This window comes from Budorcas taxicolor, chromosome 1 (assembly GCF_023091745.1).
Source record: "Budorcas taxicolor isolate Tak-1 chromosome 1, Takin1.1, whole genome shotgun sequence".
Taxonomy (NCBI): domain Eukaryota; kingdom Metazoa; phylum Chordata; class Mammalia; order Artiodactyla; family Bovidae; genus Budorcas; species Budorcas taxicolor.
Window position 1 is genome coordinate 37,051,448 of NC_068910.1, and position 15,208 is coordinate 37,066,655.

At 38.3% G+C, this 15,208-nt stretch overlaps 1 protein-coding gene across 1 annotated transcript in view; it reads left to right on the forward strand.

Moving 5' to 3' along the window:
- The window catches only part of CNTN4 (contactin 4), a 406,008-nt gene that overhangs the window by 124,349 nt on the left and 266,451 nt on the right, over positions 1-15,208 (forward strand). The window contains exon 5 of the mRNA XM_052644373.1: positions 5,851-5,946. Coding sequence (XP_052500333.1) covers positions 5,851-5,946 — 96 coding nt within the window. The remainder of the gene's footprint in view (positions 1-5,850; positions 5,947-15,208) is intronic.

Genomic DNA, 15,208 nt, shown 5'->3' on the forward strand with positions numbered 1-15,208 from the left:
CCAAACTTACTTAGCATGAAAAGATAACACTAGCTGTCTCAGAACGTATCATCATAAGAAGTTCTTTAAGGAAAATTATCTGAATTCAGTGTATGTGAGTATATCTTCATTGTAAGTCACATGAAGAATATAATCCATGTACTTGAAAAGATAAGGTGTCTGGCTCACTTCAGCCCCAGTCTAGAGTTGAAAACAGACCAGCCAAAGAAGAGGTATTTTAAATCTTAGCTTATTTTGCGCAGTGCGATTGACCTACTACTCCACTGCTACTTTATCTGGTGAAAGGTGGGGTCACTCGGTTACCCCTGTGTCCCTTTCTGTGGACTTTCCTGTGATGCTGAGAAATGAGAGTGCTGGTGCAAACATCCATAGACCACTGACTGTTGGCCAATTATTGTGTTAAGTGCTTTACATTCATAACCTTAGTCTCTAAAGAGTGCTATGAGATAGGAATGATTGTCCTGATATTCAAAACGAAGAAACTGAAGTTAATTCACCCGCATCATATAGCTGAAGAGTTGAAAGAGCTGCGTCTATGCTCCTGACTCCAGAGTCAGTGTGTTAAACCATGCAGTAACTCTTCCTCTTGCTAAATACACTCTCACAGGTAGACCAGGTCAACCATGCCAGTCTCACTAATGGTTTCTTCCTTCTTTTTGTGTGGAAAGGATGTCAAAAATGGGACTTTGCAATTCATAAGGTTTCTGTAAAGTTTGACTTATTATCAGTCTTAGTTCCTGTCATCCAGGAGCCATGCAGATGTGCATCCACGCATGTAAAACATTCAAGGAGCAAATGACAGAGTCAAGACACAATTTTAAATATGCTACATGACAACTGGTTTTTAAAGTTATACCCCCCAAATACTTCATTTTGAAATAAATGGCACAGTCATCATTATGGGAATTATATTCAAAACAAATGTATCCCTTGACCATTTTCCCAAGCTGACATTGATTCTTTTTATTGATTGCTTCTTTGAAACTTGGAAGAAGCAATAATTATAATAATAATATAATTATTATTAATAATAATAGTACGAAAACAACTGGTACTGACAATTTCTTGTTCTGAGGCCACTTAGTGAGATTTAATAGAATCCAGGTCTACCCAAGTCAGGAAAAAAAGTGCACTGGTATATATTTTTTTAACTTGTAAATGATATATGCATTAAAATTATGTACATTACTTGCATGATTCACTGTACCATTTTTCCACTTTACTTTTCTTCTGCTCCTCTGTGGATTCTTGACAAACCATGATGTATGTTACTATCTCATTAACCTTTCCTGGTCATTTTAAAACTAAACTTACGCTCTTCTGTGGGTGGTCCTACCCTGTGGATGGCTTTAAGTTTTTCTGTTCATATCTGTGATAGGCAGCCCCTTAATGATGTCTTTTAAAAGTTACTCTTCCTTATTTGTTGTTACTATTTCTCAAAAAATACCTTGGATCCTTGATTTTGCTTTCTTTAGTCCCGTCCAGTGTTTTTTGTTTTTGTCGTTTGGTTTTGTTTTATACATACTACTTCATGTCCTGCTCTAAACGTTAAATAACTCTCCAGACAGTAAGTATCTGGAGATACTTCCCCCTCACTCTCTGATTTACTTTGCAGCCTGAATTCTAAATGTTTTCAAATATTAAGGCTTTTATTATTTATCTCATGTTGCAGCTACAAGACCTTTGTACATGTTTACTCCTCAAGGAATTTAGCTGTTAAAGCACTTCCTCTATGCTATCAATGAGCTACACATTTCAAGTACTATAATGGCATATTTTTTAAAACCTCATGTAAAAATAAAGTGCTAATATTATATTCTACAGGAGAATAAAAGACAACTGTTTTCACAGAAAAAAAATATAATAGGAAAACACAGATGCCGTGAAATTATGCATATTTAGCCTTGATTTCTAGAAAAAATTTATATAAAATAGTGATGAGTGAAATCAACATCTAAATGTATGGCCACTCTTTTTTTTTTTTTTTAAGGTCTATAATTCACTTGTCAAAGAACCATATTCAAAGCTGGAAAAAATTCTGATTTTCAGAAACCATGGTACATGAATATTAATTCTTTGTCACATGTATACATCATTTAGTCAACCATATCTTTAGTAACTAGTGGCACAGAGCTAAAAGGTCTATTACCCAAGTGTCATTGTTCAGCTACCTCCTTTACTGTGTAGCAATCCTACCTTTTAATACAGTGGTTTCTGATTGTTTTCTCCTGTTCCACTTCATCCTCTGCACCTGATGTTTAAAATCCCCTCATCAAGTGCTCATCCACAAGGAAAAGCAAAGGAATAGAAATTGGAAATCAAATGTACCAACTCATTGTGTCGTGCATTGAAATATGGATTTTTTTACATACTCCCTGAGGAGCAAAAATTCATACATTCCATCGAATTTTTTTTTGTCCCTAGGATACCAGGTAACTAGTTTGAATGCTCATTCTCACTGGCTTCACTAAGTCAGGGAGGAAGTTGGGAAGTGATCGAGTCTGGTACTTGGTAGCAATGGCTTTGGAGAGAGGAAGATGAGTTTGTATTCTTCTGGACACTTTCTCAGTGTGTAAAGAAGGTTCTAAACTTCTCTGAACTACAGTTATAGCACCTGCTAATTGGGAATTAAATCTATAGTGGAATTAAATGAGATCTGGGGGAAAAGTTCTTAGCAGACCTCAATACATTTTTGCAAGTAGATGCAATCATTGCTATTAGTGTTACAGTCATGGTGATAGAACATTATAAAGTATTCTAACTAACTTAGAATGCTTGTTGCTGTGAACATTATCTAGTACCAAGTCTTTGTAGATAAAATGACGCTCAGATAAAATATATGAGAATATTTCTGGGAAAGGCCTGCCCGTGTCCAAGTTTCAAAAAACTGCATATTCACATAGTTCTTTAATTTGGAAAATTATCATGCTGCTAGCAATTAGGATCTAAATGGATAGTTATAAGTGAACAGAGCAATAATGAACAAGCAGCATTTTCTTAAACATGTGCATAAATATGGTGGACTTTGAGTAGCCTCTTCAACTCTCACTGGAGTGCATTTGTTATTCAAAACCCTGTTTTAGACAAGTATGTATTTACTTTTTGCTGTACTGGGTCTTCATTGCTGTGCCCTGGCTTTCTCTAGCTGCGGTGAGCAGGGGCTCATTGCATTTCATCAGCCTCTCATTACAGTGGTTTCTTGTGGAATATGGACTCTAGAGCACAGGCTCAGTAGTTGTGGTGTTCAGGATTTGTTGCTCCATGGCATGAGGAATCTTCCTGGACCAAGAATCAAACCCATGCCCCCTACATTGGCAGGCAGATTCTTAACCACTGGTCTACCAGGATTGTTCCAAAACCCTTTCTTAATGGAATAATTGAGATATGATTCACCACTGGATTACAGTATTCTGAAGTGGACAGAGCAAATAAATAGTAAGCCCCAGACTTGGAGCATGAAAGGCTTTGTGCTTTTCAAGTATGATTAATACTCATTTAATCTTGCCCCATCATTCTTATTCTAAAATAAATCACATTTACTCTCATGTTATTTATGAGAAAATTAAACCTTGCATACTACATGGCAGACGTGATTTTCAAACTCAGATCTGACCAAATGCAATCTTTCCATTCATTGTATTTACCATCTGGAATCTATTTCAGTTAACTACTAAGAATCTTATCTAAATATTTTCTCAAATACCAGATTAACATGATTTTTCTAACTGTCCAAATCCTGTGGAACTTCATGGATTCATAAACTATAAACAAAGAAATACGAATCCAGTTTTAGCTACAAGGGAATTCCTTTTAAGCTCAATAAGAACAGTTTAAGAGCTTCCCTTGTGGCTCAGCTGGTAAAGAATCTCCCTCAGTGTGGGAGATCTGGGTTCCATCCTCAGGGTGGGAAGATCCCCTGGAGAAGGGAAAGGCTACCCACTCCAGTATTCTGGCCAAGAGAATTCCATGGACTGTATAGAGTCCATGTAAAGAGTCAGACTTGACTGAGCTACTTTCACTTCACAAAAACAGTTTTTAAAAAATCGCCACATATATTTTTTATTTTCTTTCCCTCCCATTTCTTAATGTTCTTCCTCTAGTTAGAATCAAGGTGGATTTTGCCTGGATAAGATTTGTTCTTTGTTACCCATCAGCTCTTAATTTTTCATGCAACTCTGGAGATTGGACAAGACGTCTGTGCAAAAACATAGATGACTTATTTTAAGAACCTGTATGCAGAAGCAATAATTTAGATGATTCAGTGCCACTTTTAGGGATAATGGTTTACAGTATGAATGCCATAATGAAGTTTTTTTTTCTTTTAATCTGGAGTTTGATTTTGAAGGCTTCTCAAACCATTCTTTTAATGAAAAGAAAACAAAATCATGTTCTAGCCTCACCTAATAAAAATAATTTTATTACATGAGAAATGTAGCATAAATTTGGGCTTCCTTAGTGGGTCAGATGGTAGAGAAATGTAACTTAAATTGTGGTCATGTTTTGTTTTGCGCTAAGTACATGTCTGTTCTCCAGGTGGCCCTCTGCACACCTCAAGTTCAGCAGTCTTGGGTTCCCACAGTTAGATGTCATCTGTTAGGCCTGCCCACTAAACTCTGGAGTCCTTACAGGACAGAAGCGATCTTCTCATATCATCTGTGTCCTGAGCTGGCAACCAGATTTTTATACACTTAACTGATAAAAAAAAAAAAAGTATGAGCATAAAATTTGCCTAATACCAGAAGAAGCTGGTAATTAAGACATGTATGTGCATAAATTACTTTAACATTGTGCTGCTGCTGCTAAGTCACTTCAGTCGTGTCCGACTCTGTGTGACCCCATAGACGGCAGCCCACCAGGCTCCCGTCCGTGGGAGTCTCCAGGCAAGAACACTGGAGTGGGTTGCCATTGCCTTCTCCAATGCATGAAAGTGAAAAGTGAAAGTGAAGTCGCTCAGTCGTGTCTGAGCCTTCACGACCCCATGGACTGCAGCCTACCAGGCTCCTCCTTCCATGGGATTTTAATCTCTAAAACCAAGCCTGAGTACGGAAACATCCCACTTTTAACTCCAGGAAGGCTATCCAGATTTATTTCCTAGCTCCATTACTTCCTGATGTTATACCTACCCTTTAAAAAATGTTAGTGCCTCTCTTTTCTAGTCTGTAAAATGGAAACATTAATCGTACTTAACTCATGTTCTTATTGTTAGGATCACTTGAGGTAATCACCATAAAATACTTGCCAAAATAGCCTGCATGGAGGAAACAGTCAATACATATGACTGAAGTTTGATCTGCATGGATACAGGGCTTATAGCCCTACAGAATAGACTTAGCTTAGAATAATCCTCAAATCCAGAAACAGGTTACTACATGAAATATTTTAGACCAAAAAAAGAAAAGTAAAGAAATAGCACTTAAAACAATTGTTGTTGAGAGGATTTATGTTTGAAAAGATGAAAGAAAAAAATATTTGCTGCAGGCAAACATGTACTGGTGAAACTTTCAGCAGTGATGTACACATTCTGTCTGTCTACTGTCCAGTGTGGAAACACTGACTGTGTGTAGCCCCTGAGCACTTAAGATGCAGCTAGTGTTACTAAGGAACTGAATTTATAAATTTATTTGATGTTAACTGTTTTTATCTAAAAAAGGACATATGCCAAGTGGCTACCTTACAGTCTAGCTATAAAATCTATAAAATCTAGGTGGATGAGACAATAACACAGAAAAAGTTTAAGTTGAATTCCCCTGATCTGGGTGCTGTAAAGACTCTTACCTTCTTTTTGAAGTAATGTTACCTTCTCATAATGCGTTAAATTTTAAACCTCTTTTGCTTTATTTCTTCCAACAGATCTTGAAAACTTTAAGCCAAGAACAAGAAGCACTGTGTCAGTCCGCCAAGGTCAGGGGATGGTGCTGCTGTGTGGCCCACCAGCCCATTCTGGAGGTAACTAAGTGCACCCAAATGTGCATGCTTCACTGGCTGCTATTTTGCTTGCTGATTGTTCTCCCGTGAGCATCAGCTTGGGGGACAGTGTCATTTGTAGAGATTCCCAAAGTCCCTCTGTGTGGAGGAAGCATCGTTGGCAGTACCTCCCACAATTAGAATAAGAAAATATCAGATTGTGCAAATGATCCATCCTGCTGCTGTCTACCTGGCACAAGGGGAAAGACACCTGAGTCAATCAAAATCAGAATCCTGTTGCTTGATAAAACCATGTAGGTAAATCGCCAGCACTGCTGCCAACTTGGTTGTATTAAAGGACAGCCTTGCTTCATTTCATCTCACTGTGTGTCTGTGAAGGGATCAGACCCAGAACCAAAGTTCCTTAACCACAGAACCAGGGTGATGTTGTGAGCACACATAATGACTAGATCAGTTAGGAATGCATTTGATTGCAGGTCTCTGAAAACAAAGCTAACACTGGCTTCCGTGGACTTACATTTGTGCTATCCTCACACACACAAGACTTCCAAAGTTATATAGTGTAAAGTTGGCACTACTTAGGCGTATCTACCAGGACTCAAGCCCTTTCTCTGATTCTTCTCTGAAGTTTCTAATGCGTGGGTGGCGGGGGCTGGGGGGCGGGGAACGGGGCGGGGCATGGCTAAGGCACCAAGTTTGCAATGCTCCAAGGTAGAAATGAGAAGAGGCCAGGACAAATGTCAGATGTCTCTCCATTGTAAATTGCCTTTGTATTATGGAAAGTTTGCTTTGCCCAAGGACTTGTATGTATATTTCATTGATCACCCCAGTGGCAAAAGAGAAAACTCAAGTATTTTATACAGATGCGGGATGGCCCTAAAAAAATCATAATTTTGAATAAGGGAGAATATGGAGAAATGCTGTGTAGGCAACTTGCAGTGTCTACTGAAAGGACTAATGATGACTGAAAGGGGAATCTAACTGCACATAGAGTTCAGTAGTCTGGAAGCTTAATAGTGATATTTATTAGGATTCCACGACAGTTTGTGTTGACAAGACTGATAAACTCCATTTGTGGTCTTTCTGGGTAAAGTTTGATATCTGCCCTCCTTGTTATTACCTTAATTTTCCATTGCGGATTACTCATGACTGAAAAAGAAAATATTTTAAACTGAGAATTTGAAAACATTATTTTATTTTTTTCCTTTCTTAAAAAGTTTTAACATTCCTTCATGCCTAATGCCCTAACTAACACTTTTAGCAGCAAATAACAATTATTTAACAGCAAAACAGCTGCAAGGCTTGCATTTCAGGCCTGAAGAATACAAAAGCAGGTGGAAGAGGCAGGCATCTCTCCAAGTCTCAATGAAGGGTATAGAATTGTCAGGGTTTCTGGTTTTCAGAAACCAGCAGAGAATCCAGATTAGATTTCAGGAGTTTGTGTTCTGAAGAAATGGGTTTATTCTTTAAGACTTCCTTTTCTCTCCAAGTTAGTATCAGAACCATTAAATGTGGAGTCCAGGCCATGAGTTCTGGTCCTGGCTCTGTTTCAGATCATTATTAGATATTGGACTACTATGTTCAAATTATCTGTGCAACATTCACTAATCTCTAAATGAAGAGATTAAAAGAAATCTCTCAGATCCTTTTTAGTTCTATCACTACATAAAAATAGCTAAATAAAGACTAAATATGTCTATAAACTATATTTGCATTGCTGGAATCCTGTCCTTTATATGAGGAAAACAGTTAACTGGACATATATTTAAAGTGATGTTCATTCACACTAACAGCTCTCTTAGTACAAAATCTGATCAAAATAAGAATGGAAGATTTTGCTAATTTCTTCTGCAAGCTACCTTCACAGTGTTAAGCTTTCACAACATGGCAGCAACTCTGAAAATTAATCGTGTAGCATATTGAGAAAAAAAAATACCTCACTACCTCCTGGTATACTGATATCTTTAGGAAAGGCAAAACACACAAAGTGCTGCTGTGCTTCTCCACAATGAGGCACCTGAATACTTTCCCCTTCCCACTGAGAAATATATTAAAAATTTCTGTAGACATTCATTGAAATTTGCTTGTCTCTGCTGGCAGCAGTCAGCAGCTCTGAAATCCAGTTTCTGAAGCTGTGCTGACATTCCTGACAGTCTTGATGGCAAAAGACAAGGAAATAAATATTCTCATTATGGGCTGTATTAGAAACTGTGAGCTCAGTAATACTGTGGGCAAAGCGGGCAAGGCAAGGGAATTTGCGAGACAACCAAGTGGGTCTTGAAGGTTATATGAGACTATCACAGACATCCATCAGTTTGGGGCAGTGGAGTCAATGATTATCTGATGAAATCTCCCCAATTACTCAAAACCCCCCAATGCAAACTGTCCAGCAGTGATTCTCTCATTGCTTCTCTAGGCTATAATTACCTTAAAGCTGGCAGCATCACCAAGAGCCACTGGCCATACTGAGCGTTTTAAACCCAGCATATGGTATCCCAGTTTCTATCGTAACAGATCATGCAGAGGAAAGGAAATGAGTCAGGCTTTTATTATATCAGTGGGATACTGGGTAATGGCATGAAATCCATTGTAAAGGATGCTGTATGTCCTATTTCAAAAGCTGTGCAGTGTCAGACCTTCTTAGGATACCACAGAAATGAACAGCAATTAATCTACTTTGAAAAGCTTTTCAGTCAGCAGTGTTTCCAGTGCTCTACCAATCACCATGCATAGTGTCTTTGTCATCTCTTGGTTAATAGGTACAAATCCAGATGTGATGTCATTGCATATACAGTACTATTAAAGCTTAACCCAAACACCAAAAAAAATAGAAATTGCTGTGGATGATGAAGTTGTCTGTGATGCTTCTTCACATTAGGAATAGAGTTCTAGGAGATTCAAAATTTTCACCTTGCTTTCCATCAACTCCCAGATCATTTGACAGCAGGAATTCATGATCTTTAACAACTGCTCATTAAATAGGAACAGAAGTGAGGTGCTTTGAGGTTCTTCCTCCTAGCATACTAGAATTACCAGATTATTCATGGGTGAAATCCCCATGAACTGTTCACCAAGGGAGGTTTTTGTTTCCACCTTCCTTTTATATGTCACCAAGATCCTCACTCCTCAAAATGTGGTCCATGGGCCAAAAGTATCTTCCTTACCTGAAAGTTTGTTAAAAAGGCAGTGTTGGGACCCACACAGGGCCTGTTGTCTCCAAAGTCACATTTTAACAAAATCTCCAGGTGATTTGCATGCATATTAAAGTCTGAGAATCCCTGAGCTATATCTGTGATTCCCCTACACGCCTCACTTATGTCCAGGGATGTGCAGGAAGTGGAAGCATCACCAGGGCAGCATGTGAGAGCCACAGGTGACCAGCCTTTTCCCATGGATATTCTGATTCCATAAGCCTGGGGCAGGGTCCCTCAGAACCATTGTTCCAGTGGACTCTGAGGCAGCACCAGATTGAAGATCCACCCACTTTGATCCCTTTTCTGCAAAACCAGCCAAGATTCACCCTGCTGAGGTGGAGTACTTTGATTTTCACATCAAACCCAAGCAGAAGGGCAGAACATCTCTTCTATCAAGTTCATATTTAAAAGAATTTAGAATAAAATATAATCACCTCAGGCTTTCCTCCAGTTTTGTCCTTGTTGTTAAGAGAAATGAACAACTAAGAAAGGACTGGCTTAATATAATTGTCATCTTTGGATGCTTTTATACAGAATGCATCCCCATTGAACTTAGATCTCATTCACACAGCATGAGACTCAAGGACCTTATAACAGTGTCTGTAGAGTTCCTTAGGGGGTTTATAATCTTTAGTTTACATTGCATTATCTTTGGATCCACATGGTAATCCTATAAGGAGTAAAGACATGTGTTTTATAGAAAATAAAGTTGAAGCAAAGAGATTAAGTGAGGTCACACGTTAATCAATGGCAGGTTCAGGAGTTACCTTTCCCTAGAATGTGCAACCCCTTTTTTTATTTTTTATTTTTTTTTTACAGTCAGGAGACAACTGTACAAATAGTTATTGGATGCTGCATGCATTAATTCTTTGAGTTCCATCCTAGATCAATGCAGTCTGAATTTTTTGAGAGGGATTCCTCTGGCATCATTAATAGTTTGTTTTTTTTTTTTTTTTTTTGCCTGCACTGGGTCCTAGTTGTGGCACATGGGATCTTTGATCTTTCATTTTTGTTGCAGCTTGAGGGTTCTTTTAGTTGGAGCATATGGAATCTTTAGTTGCAGCTTGCAAACTTAATTGTGGCATGTGGGATGTTTAATTGTAGCATGTGGGATCCAGTTCCCTGACCAGGGATCGAACCTGAGCCCCCTGCATTGGGAATGCAGAGTCTTAGCCACTGCACCACCAGGAAAGTCCCACATTCATAGTTTTAATAGCATTCCAGATGACTCTAATGTGCAGCCTGAGTGGAAAATGTGTGTCTCTGCCCTAAAAAATCAAATAGATCTTGTCCCAGCAAGACCTTTCTATTTGCAAATATCTCCAGGGTCTCAGAAATTTGCTTGAATCTAGATATATCTTGAATATGATAGCCTGAAAAAAATCAGTGCCTTTCTACTGCAAGGTTATTTCAGCGGAATATTTTGTCTTTGCTGTAGGACAAAGGTGAAAGCATGAAACTAGGACACCCACATTCTAATCCTAGCACTGCGGTTAACTTACTTGAGCCAATTATGTAACTGCTCTGAACCCTCTTGTTTTTCTGTCTCCCCACACATACTTGAGTTCCAGCATCAAGATGTCACCTTCAGAATCCAGCTCACCCAGTTTCTTAATTAGTCCAAACTATGCTGACAGGTCACTGGGCCAGGACTAATCTTGCTCTGCTGAAATGAGCCTCCTTTATGCCCAGAATAATCTTTAAGACATTTACATTCTAGTCAAGAATGTATAATGGATAAGGCAGGCATTGCCTAATTCCCCTGTCCATGTCTTACTCCCCACTCCTGCCCCAGCCTGGCTCCCATGCTTACCAATTTTATGTAACTTCAGATTTTCTGGTGCATCTGTATTAGCTCCATTGCAATCCAGACAGTTTAGCTCTTGCTTTAATGTGTCAGCCAACGGTACACGGAGATTCCATTTTTACCCAGCTGCAAACCTCAAACTGTAACACACTATTTTTGATACTGTGACTTCCCGGTAGTATAATTACCAACCCCATGCATCATATCAGACCTTCTTGGATACTGACATGTTATTGGCTAGGTTCTAATTTTCTCTCTGTGTTGTTTGGACAACTAGCCACCTTCCTTAGGAAGCAGTCCCTCCACTACCAGCTTATTCCTCTACTTTCTCTTACTGAGATTTCAGATTCTCTCCTATACCACATCTTGATTCCCAGTGAAACTCACAAATCCTTACACAATATTATGCCAACCAAATGGAATGTATCTTTGCCCTTTCGGTTCAGTTCAGTCTCTCAGTTGTGTCTGATTCTTTGCGACCCCATGGACTGCAGCACTCCAGGCTTCCCTGTCCATCACCAGCTCCAGTTTGAGCCTGCTCAAACTCATGTCCTTCAAGTTGGTGATGCCATCCAACCATCTCATCTTCTGCCGTCCCCTTCTCCTCCTGCCATCAATGTTTCCTAGCATCAGGGTCTTTTCTGATGAGTCAGTTCTTCACATCAGGTGACCAATTAAACCTCTTTGCCCTTTAAACCTCTCCAATGTGTTTTAAGGATAAAAAGATATAATAGATGTGGTACCAGTTTTCACAATTCAAACATGCAGACATTCTTGATTTTATTAATTAGGCTTGGTTTGATTTTTTTCATTTGCATAAGCTTGAAATTAAGGTTAACTCAGAAATGTTGCTTGTCTTTGAAAACATGATTCTTGATTTATATTCATTTGCAACTTTTAAGTAGGCAAATATTTTTCAGATATCTCTTCCAAGAGATTCATCTGGAATATGCATCTATTATTAACATAAGCTCATCATGATCTGGCATTGTGGCTTTATTAAAATGCTGATTTAGCCATTCTCCTAACATCTGAAAATTGCTCTTAAAAATGCAACATGACACTTGAGGTAAAGTCTACCAATCATCTCTTCTTAGGCCAAGCTCTCTATAATTGTTTACATTGTACATTAGTATGTATAGTATGTGCCTGGAGTTCATTCATTTCCTTAGAAGAAGCAAAGCATTAAGTGGTCCTCTGAGGAGCTAAGGTTTTTAAAAGATTTCTGAGAATTTTTAAAATAAACTAGGAAACATAGTCTTCAGCTTATTTTACATGGCAATTTGAAAAAAGTAAAGTTTGAAATTTTTAAATGGCTGTGAGATTAACAGTCACTCAATTGTCATGAAAAACCATAAAAAGAATCTCATTCTATGCATTGTAACCATCTCCTTTTCTGGTTTTAGTGGGGACATGGATGGCTGAACATATCAGGACAAAGGGTCGGCATTGCATTTCAGGTGTCTTGGGGTGTGTGTGTGGATTGAGAGAAGGTGCCCAAAAATAGGCTCAGTTTTTAAGATATTTAAGTAACAAATGATAAATTATATTCTTAGGACCTTGAGTCTTTATTGTTTGTTCACCACTGAGGTAGCTGCCCTTTGATGTCCATTTCATGTCACCTGAAAAGTGACTTACCTGAGAGGTGCCTTATCTCCTGTAAGTAAATTTTAGAACCACAGGTGCTCAGCAAGTTAAGACTGACCTTGCTGGAGACCAGTGATTCTGAAGAGGTTTCGTCATGAAGGCAATATGTAGCTTTCTGATATCTGGACATGGAACCCTGGGAAATAATGTTTAAAATGCTGATTGGGACAGCACCGAAATAATACTGCTATTCCAGCCTTCAAGAATATTGTGCATCAAACTCAGTGAAACCAACTTTTATTATTTTATTTCTATGGAATATGCATTCCAAGTTCTACTTCTAAGCCCAAAGCATTATATATTCATTTGAGTAGATATCTATTGAAATTCACTGAGAAAAGGTTAATATTTAGTTAGTGATAGGTTAATCAGCACCATAGTACTAGGTTGTTTTTTTTTTTATCTTGTATTAAATATTCTTAAGGCAGTCTTGTTAGATGCTCCTTGACTCTACCATGTTTCTTTGAAAAATACAAACCTGGATTTTTTAATCTAAAACTTAATGAGCTGATTCCTCCCTTTTTTTTCTCTTCCCACTTTGTCAATCAGAGGAGGTTACGGCACCCGGCTGATTTAATCAGCATAGAGAAATGTGAAACAGTTTCGAAGGTGAGGTTTTTCTCCTTTCATTAAACCTCCTTTTTTTCACCAGTTGAGAAGAAAAAAGCCTCCTGGATTAGGGACTACTTGTTATAAACTTGTCTGACCTAAACAGCCTGGTGATGTATTTCATGTTTGGAAGCAGAGGCCACTAGGATTATCTGTCCTTACCACAACAGACCCAGGCTCTGTTTCTCTCAGCCATGAGATAATGTAGCTCAACTGTTTGATTCCACTTATATGAGATACATAGTCTAGTCAAATTCCTAGAATCAGAAAGTATAGTGATGGATGCCAGGGGCCCAGGGTTTGGGGTGGTGAGGAAGGGAAATGAGGATTTAGTGCTTAAGCGGGGCACAGTTTCAGTTTAGGAAGGTGAAAAATTGGGGAGATGGATGATGGTAGTGTTGCACAACAATGTGATTGCACTTACTATACAGATAAATATGGTTAAAATAATATATGTGACTTTTACCCTAATGTTTTTAAATGTTAAAAAAAAAAAAGGAATCAATAAGGAAAGCAAAAGGGAGAAATTAAGCCCCACATTTTTAGAGGAATGGTAAGCTTCTCCATCACTAGATGTGACAAGAAGAGTTGAGATGAACATTTCTGATATTGATTATTTCCAAAATCAGTTAAGCATATTCTCTGATGCTACTGATGTACTTTTTGCCTTTGAACTTTCCTATCCATTCTTTAAAACAACTTGAATGTTTCATGACTATACTTTTGAATGCTGAATATCAATAACTGCATACTTTTTGAGTACAGAAAATGAGTTGTATCAATAGAAGCATTCCCTGATCTTAAAATAATTCAGAGAAAATCACCCCGGGCATGGTAGTTGTACACTTTGTACCTTCATTCTCCTTTCAATTCTAGTAAGAGGCATATTTAAACTGTCTTTGCACCTATAGCAAGTTCCAGGCATAACACTTAGAAACAGACTCAGCTGCTTAATAGCAGCCCAGTATTTCTGCCTGGAGACTCCCATGGCCTGAGGAGCCTGGCGGGATGCAGTCCATAAGATCACAAACGGCTGGACATGGGTGAGCAACTGAGGACACACATACTTAATAGCAATTAGTTGAATTTCTTTGGTCGCCTAGAGAAGATCATTTAGTTCTTTAAAAAAAAAAAAGGCAAAACTAAATCTCACGATTTTTTTCTTCCTTTTCTTCTTTGCTTTTATACACACATTTCCATGTTCTTTATTTAGCCAAAATCAAAGATTTTATAGTTCATTGCTGATGACCCTAATTACCCAGCTTCTCTCCTGATATAATAGTTACTCTATACTTAATTTCATGATAGGCTGTATAGTTGTAGGTAGATTTAACTTCAAGTTGAGAATGTCTCTATTTTCTTTTCAGACATTTAAAAAAAAATCAAAGTGATTATCTCCAGGTTTGATCCTTAGAACTGGAGAACAATTCATCTGTCAGAGTGAGGGTCAAACACATTAGCACCAAAAGAAAACGGCATTTGGAAAGTGAGATTTGATCCATAAAAGCTGACTGTGATCATTCAGCAAAGCTCACCTGCATGCAGAGTTCCCTTTCAGAGGTATCCTGTCCCAAAAAGCAGTGAAGGATGATACTGTGTGTAAACCTAGGTGCTAGGTGGGCTGTGAAGAGTCTGCAGATGTGAAAAGCACATTATATGCCCAGTAGAGTGCTACCAGCCAGAGCAGAACAAATGATCAATGCTGATCCTCCAACAACATGAACCTGCCTGAGCATTTCATAAATAATCCAGTGGACAATCACTGAAGGATATATGGCAAGCATTCTTGTTTTAATGCCTGTTAGAAATAGGATTCTTGTCTTTTCAGCTGAAGAAAGAAACGAGCAGCTCTTTCAATACATTTTCAGAAATGAATCAGTGTTTTGCCAGGTCAGTGCATCACGATTTTACATTGAATTAAGCAGGATAATGGTGCAGTACATAGAATGAGGAAATGCTGGCTGAGTCCTGGAAATTTGGAAATAGAGTCTGGTTGGGAGATCAGAAATGGAACTCTCAAGCAGAA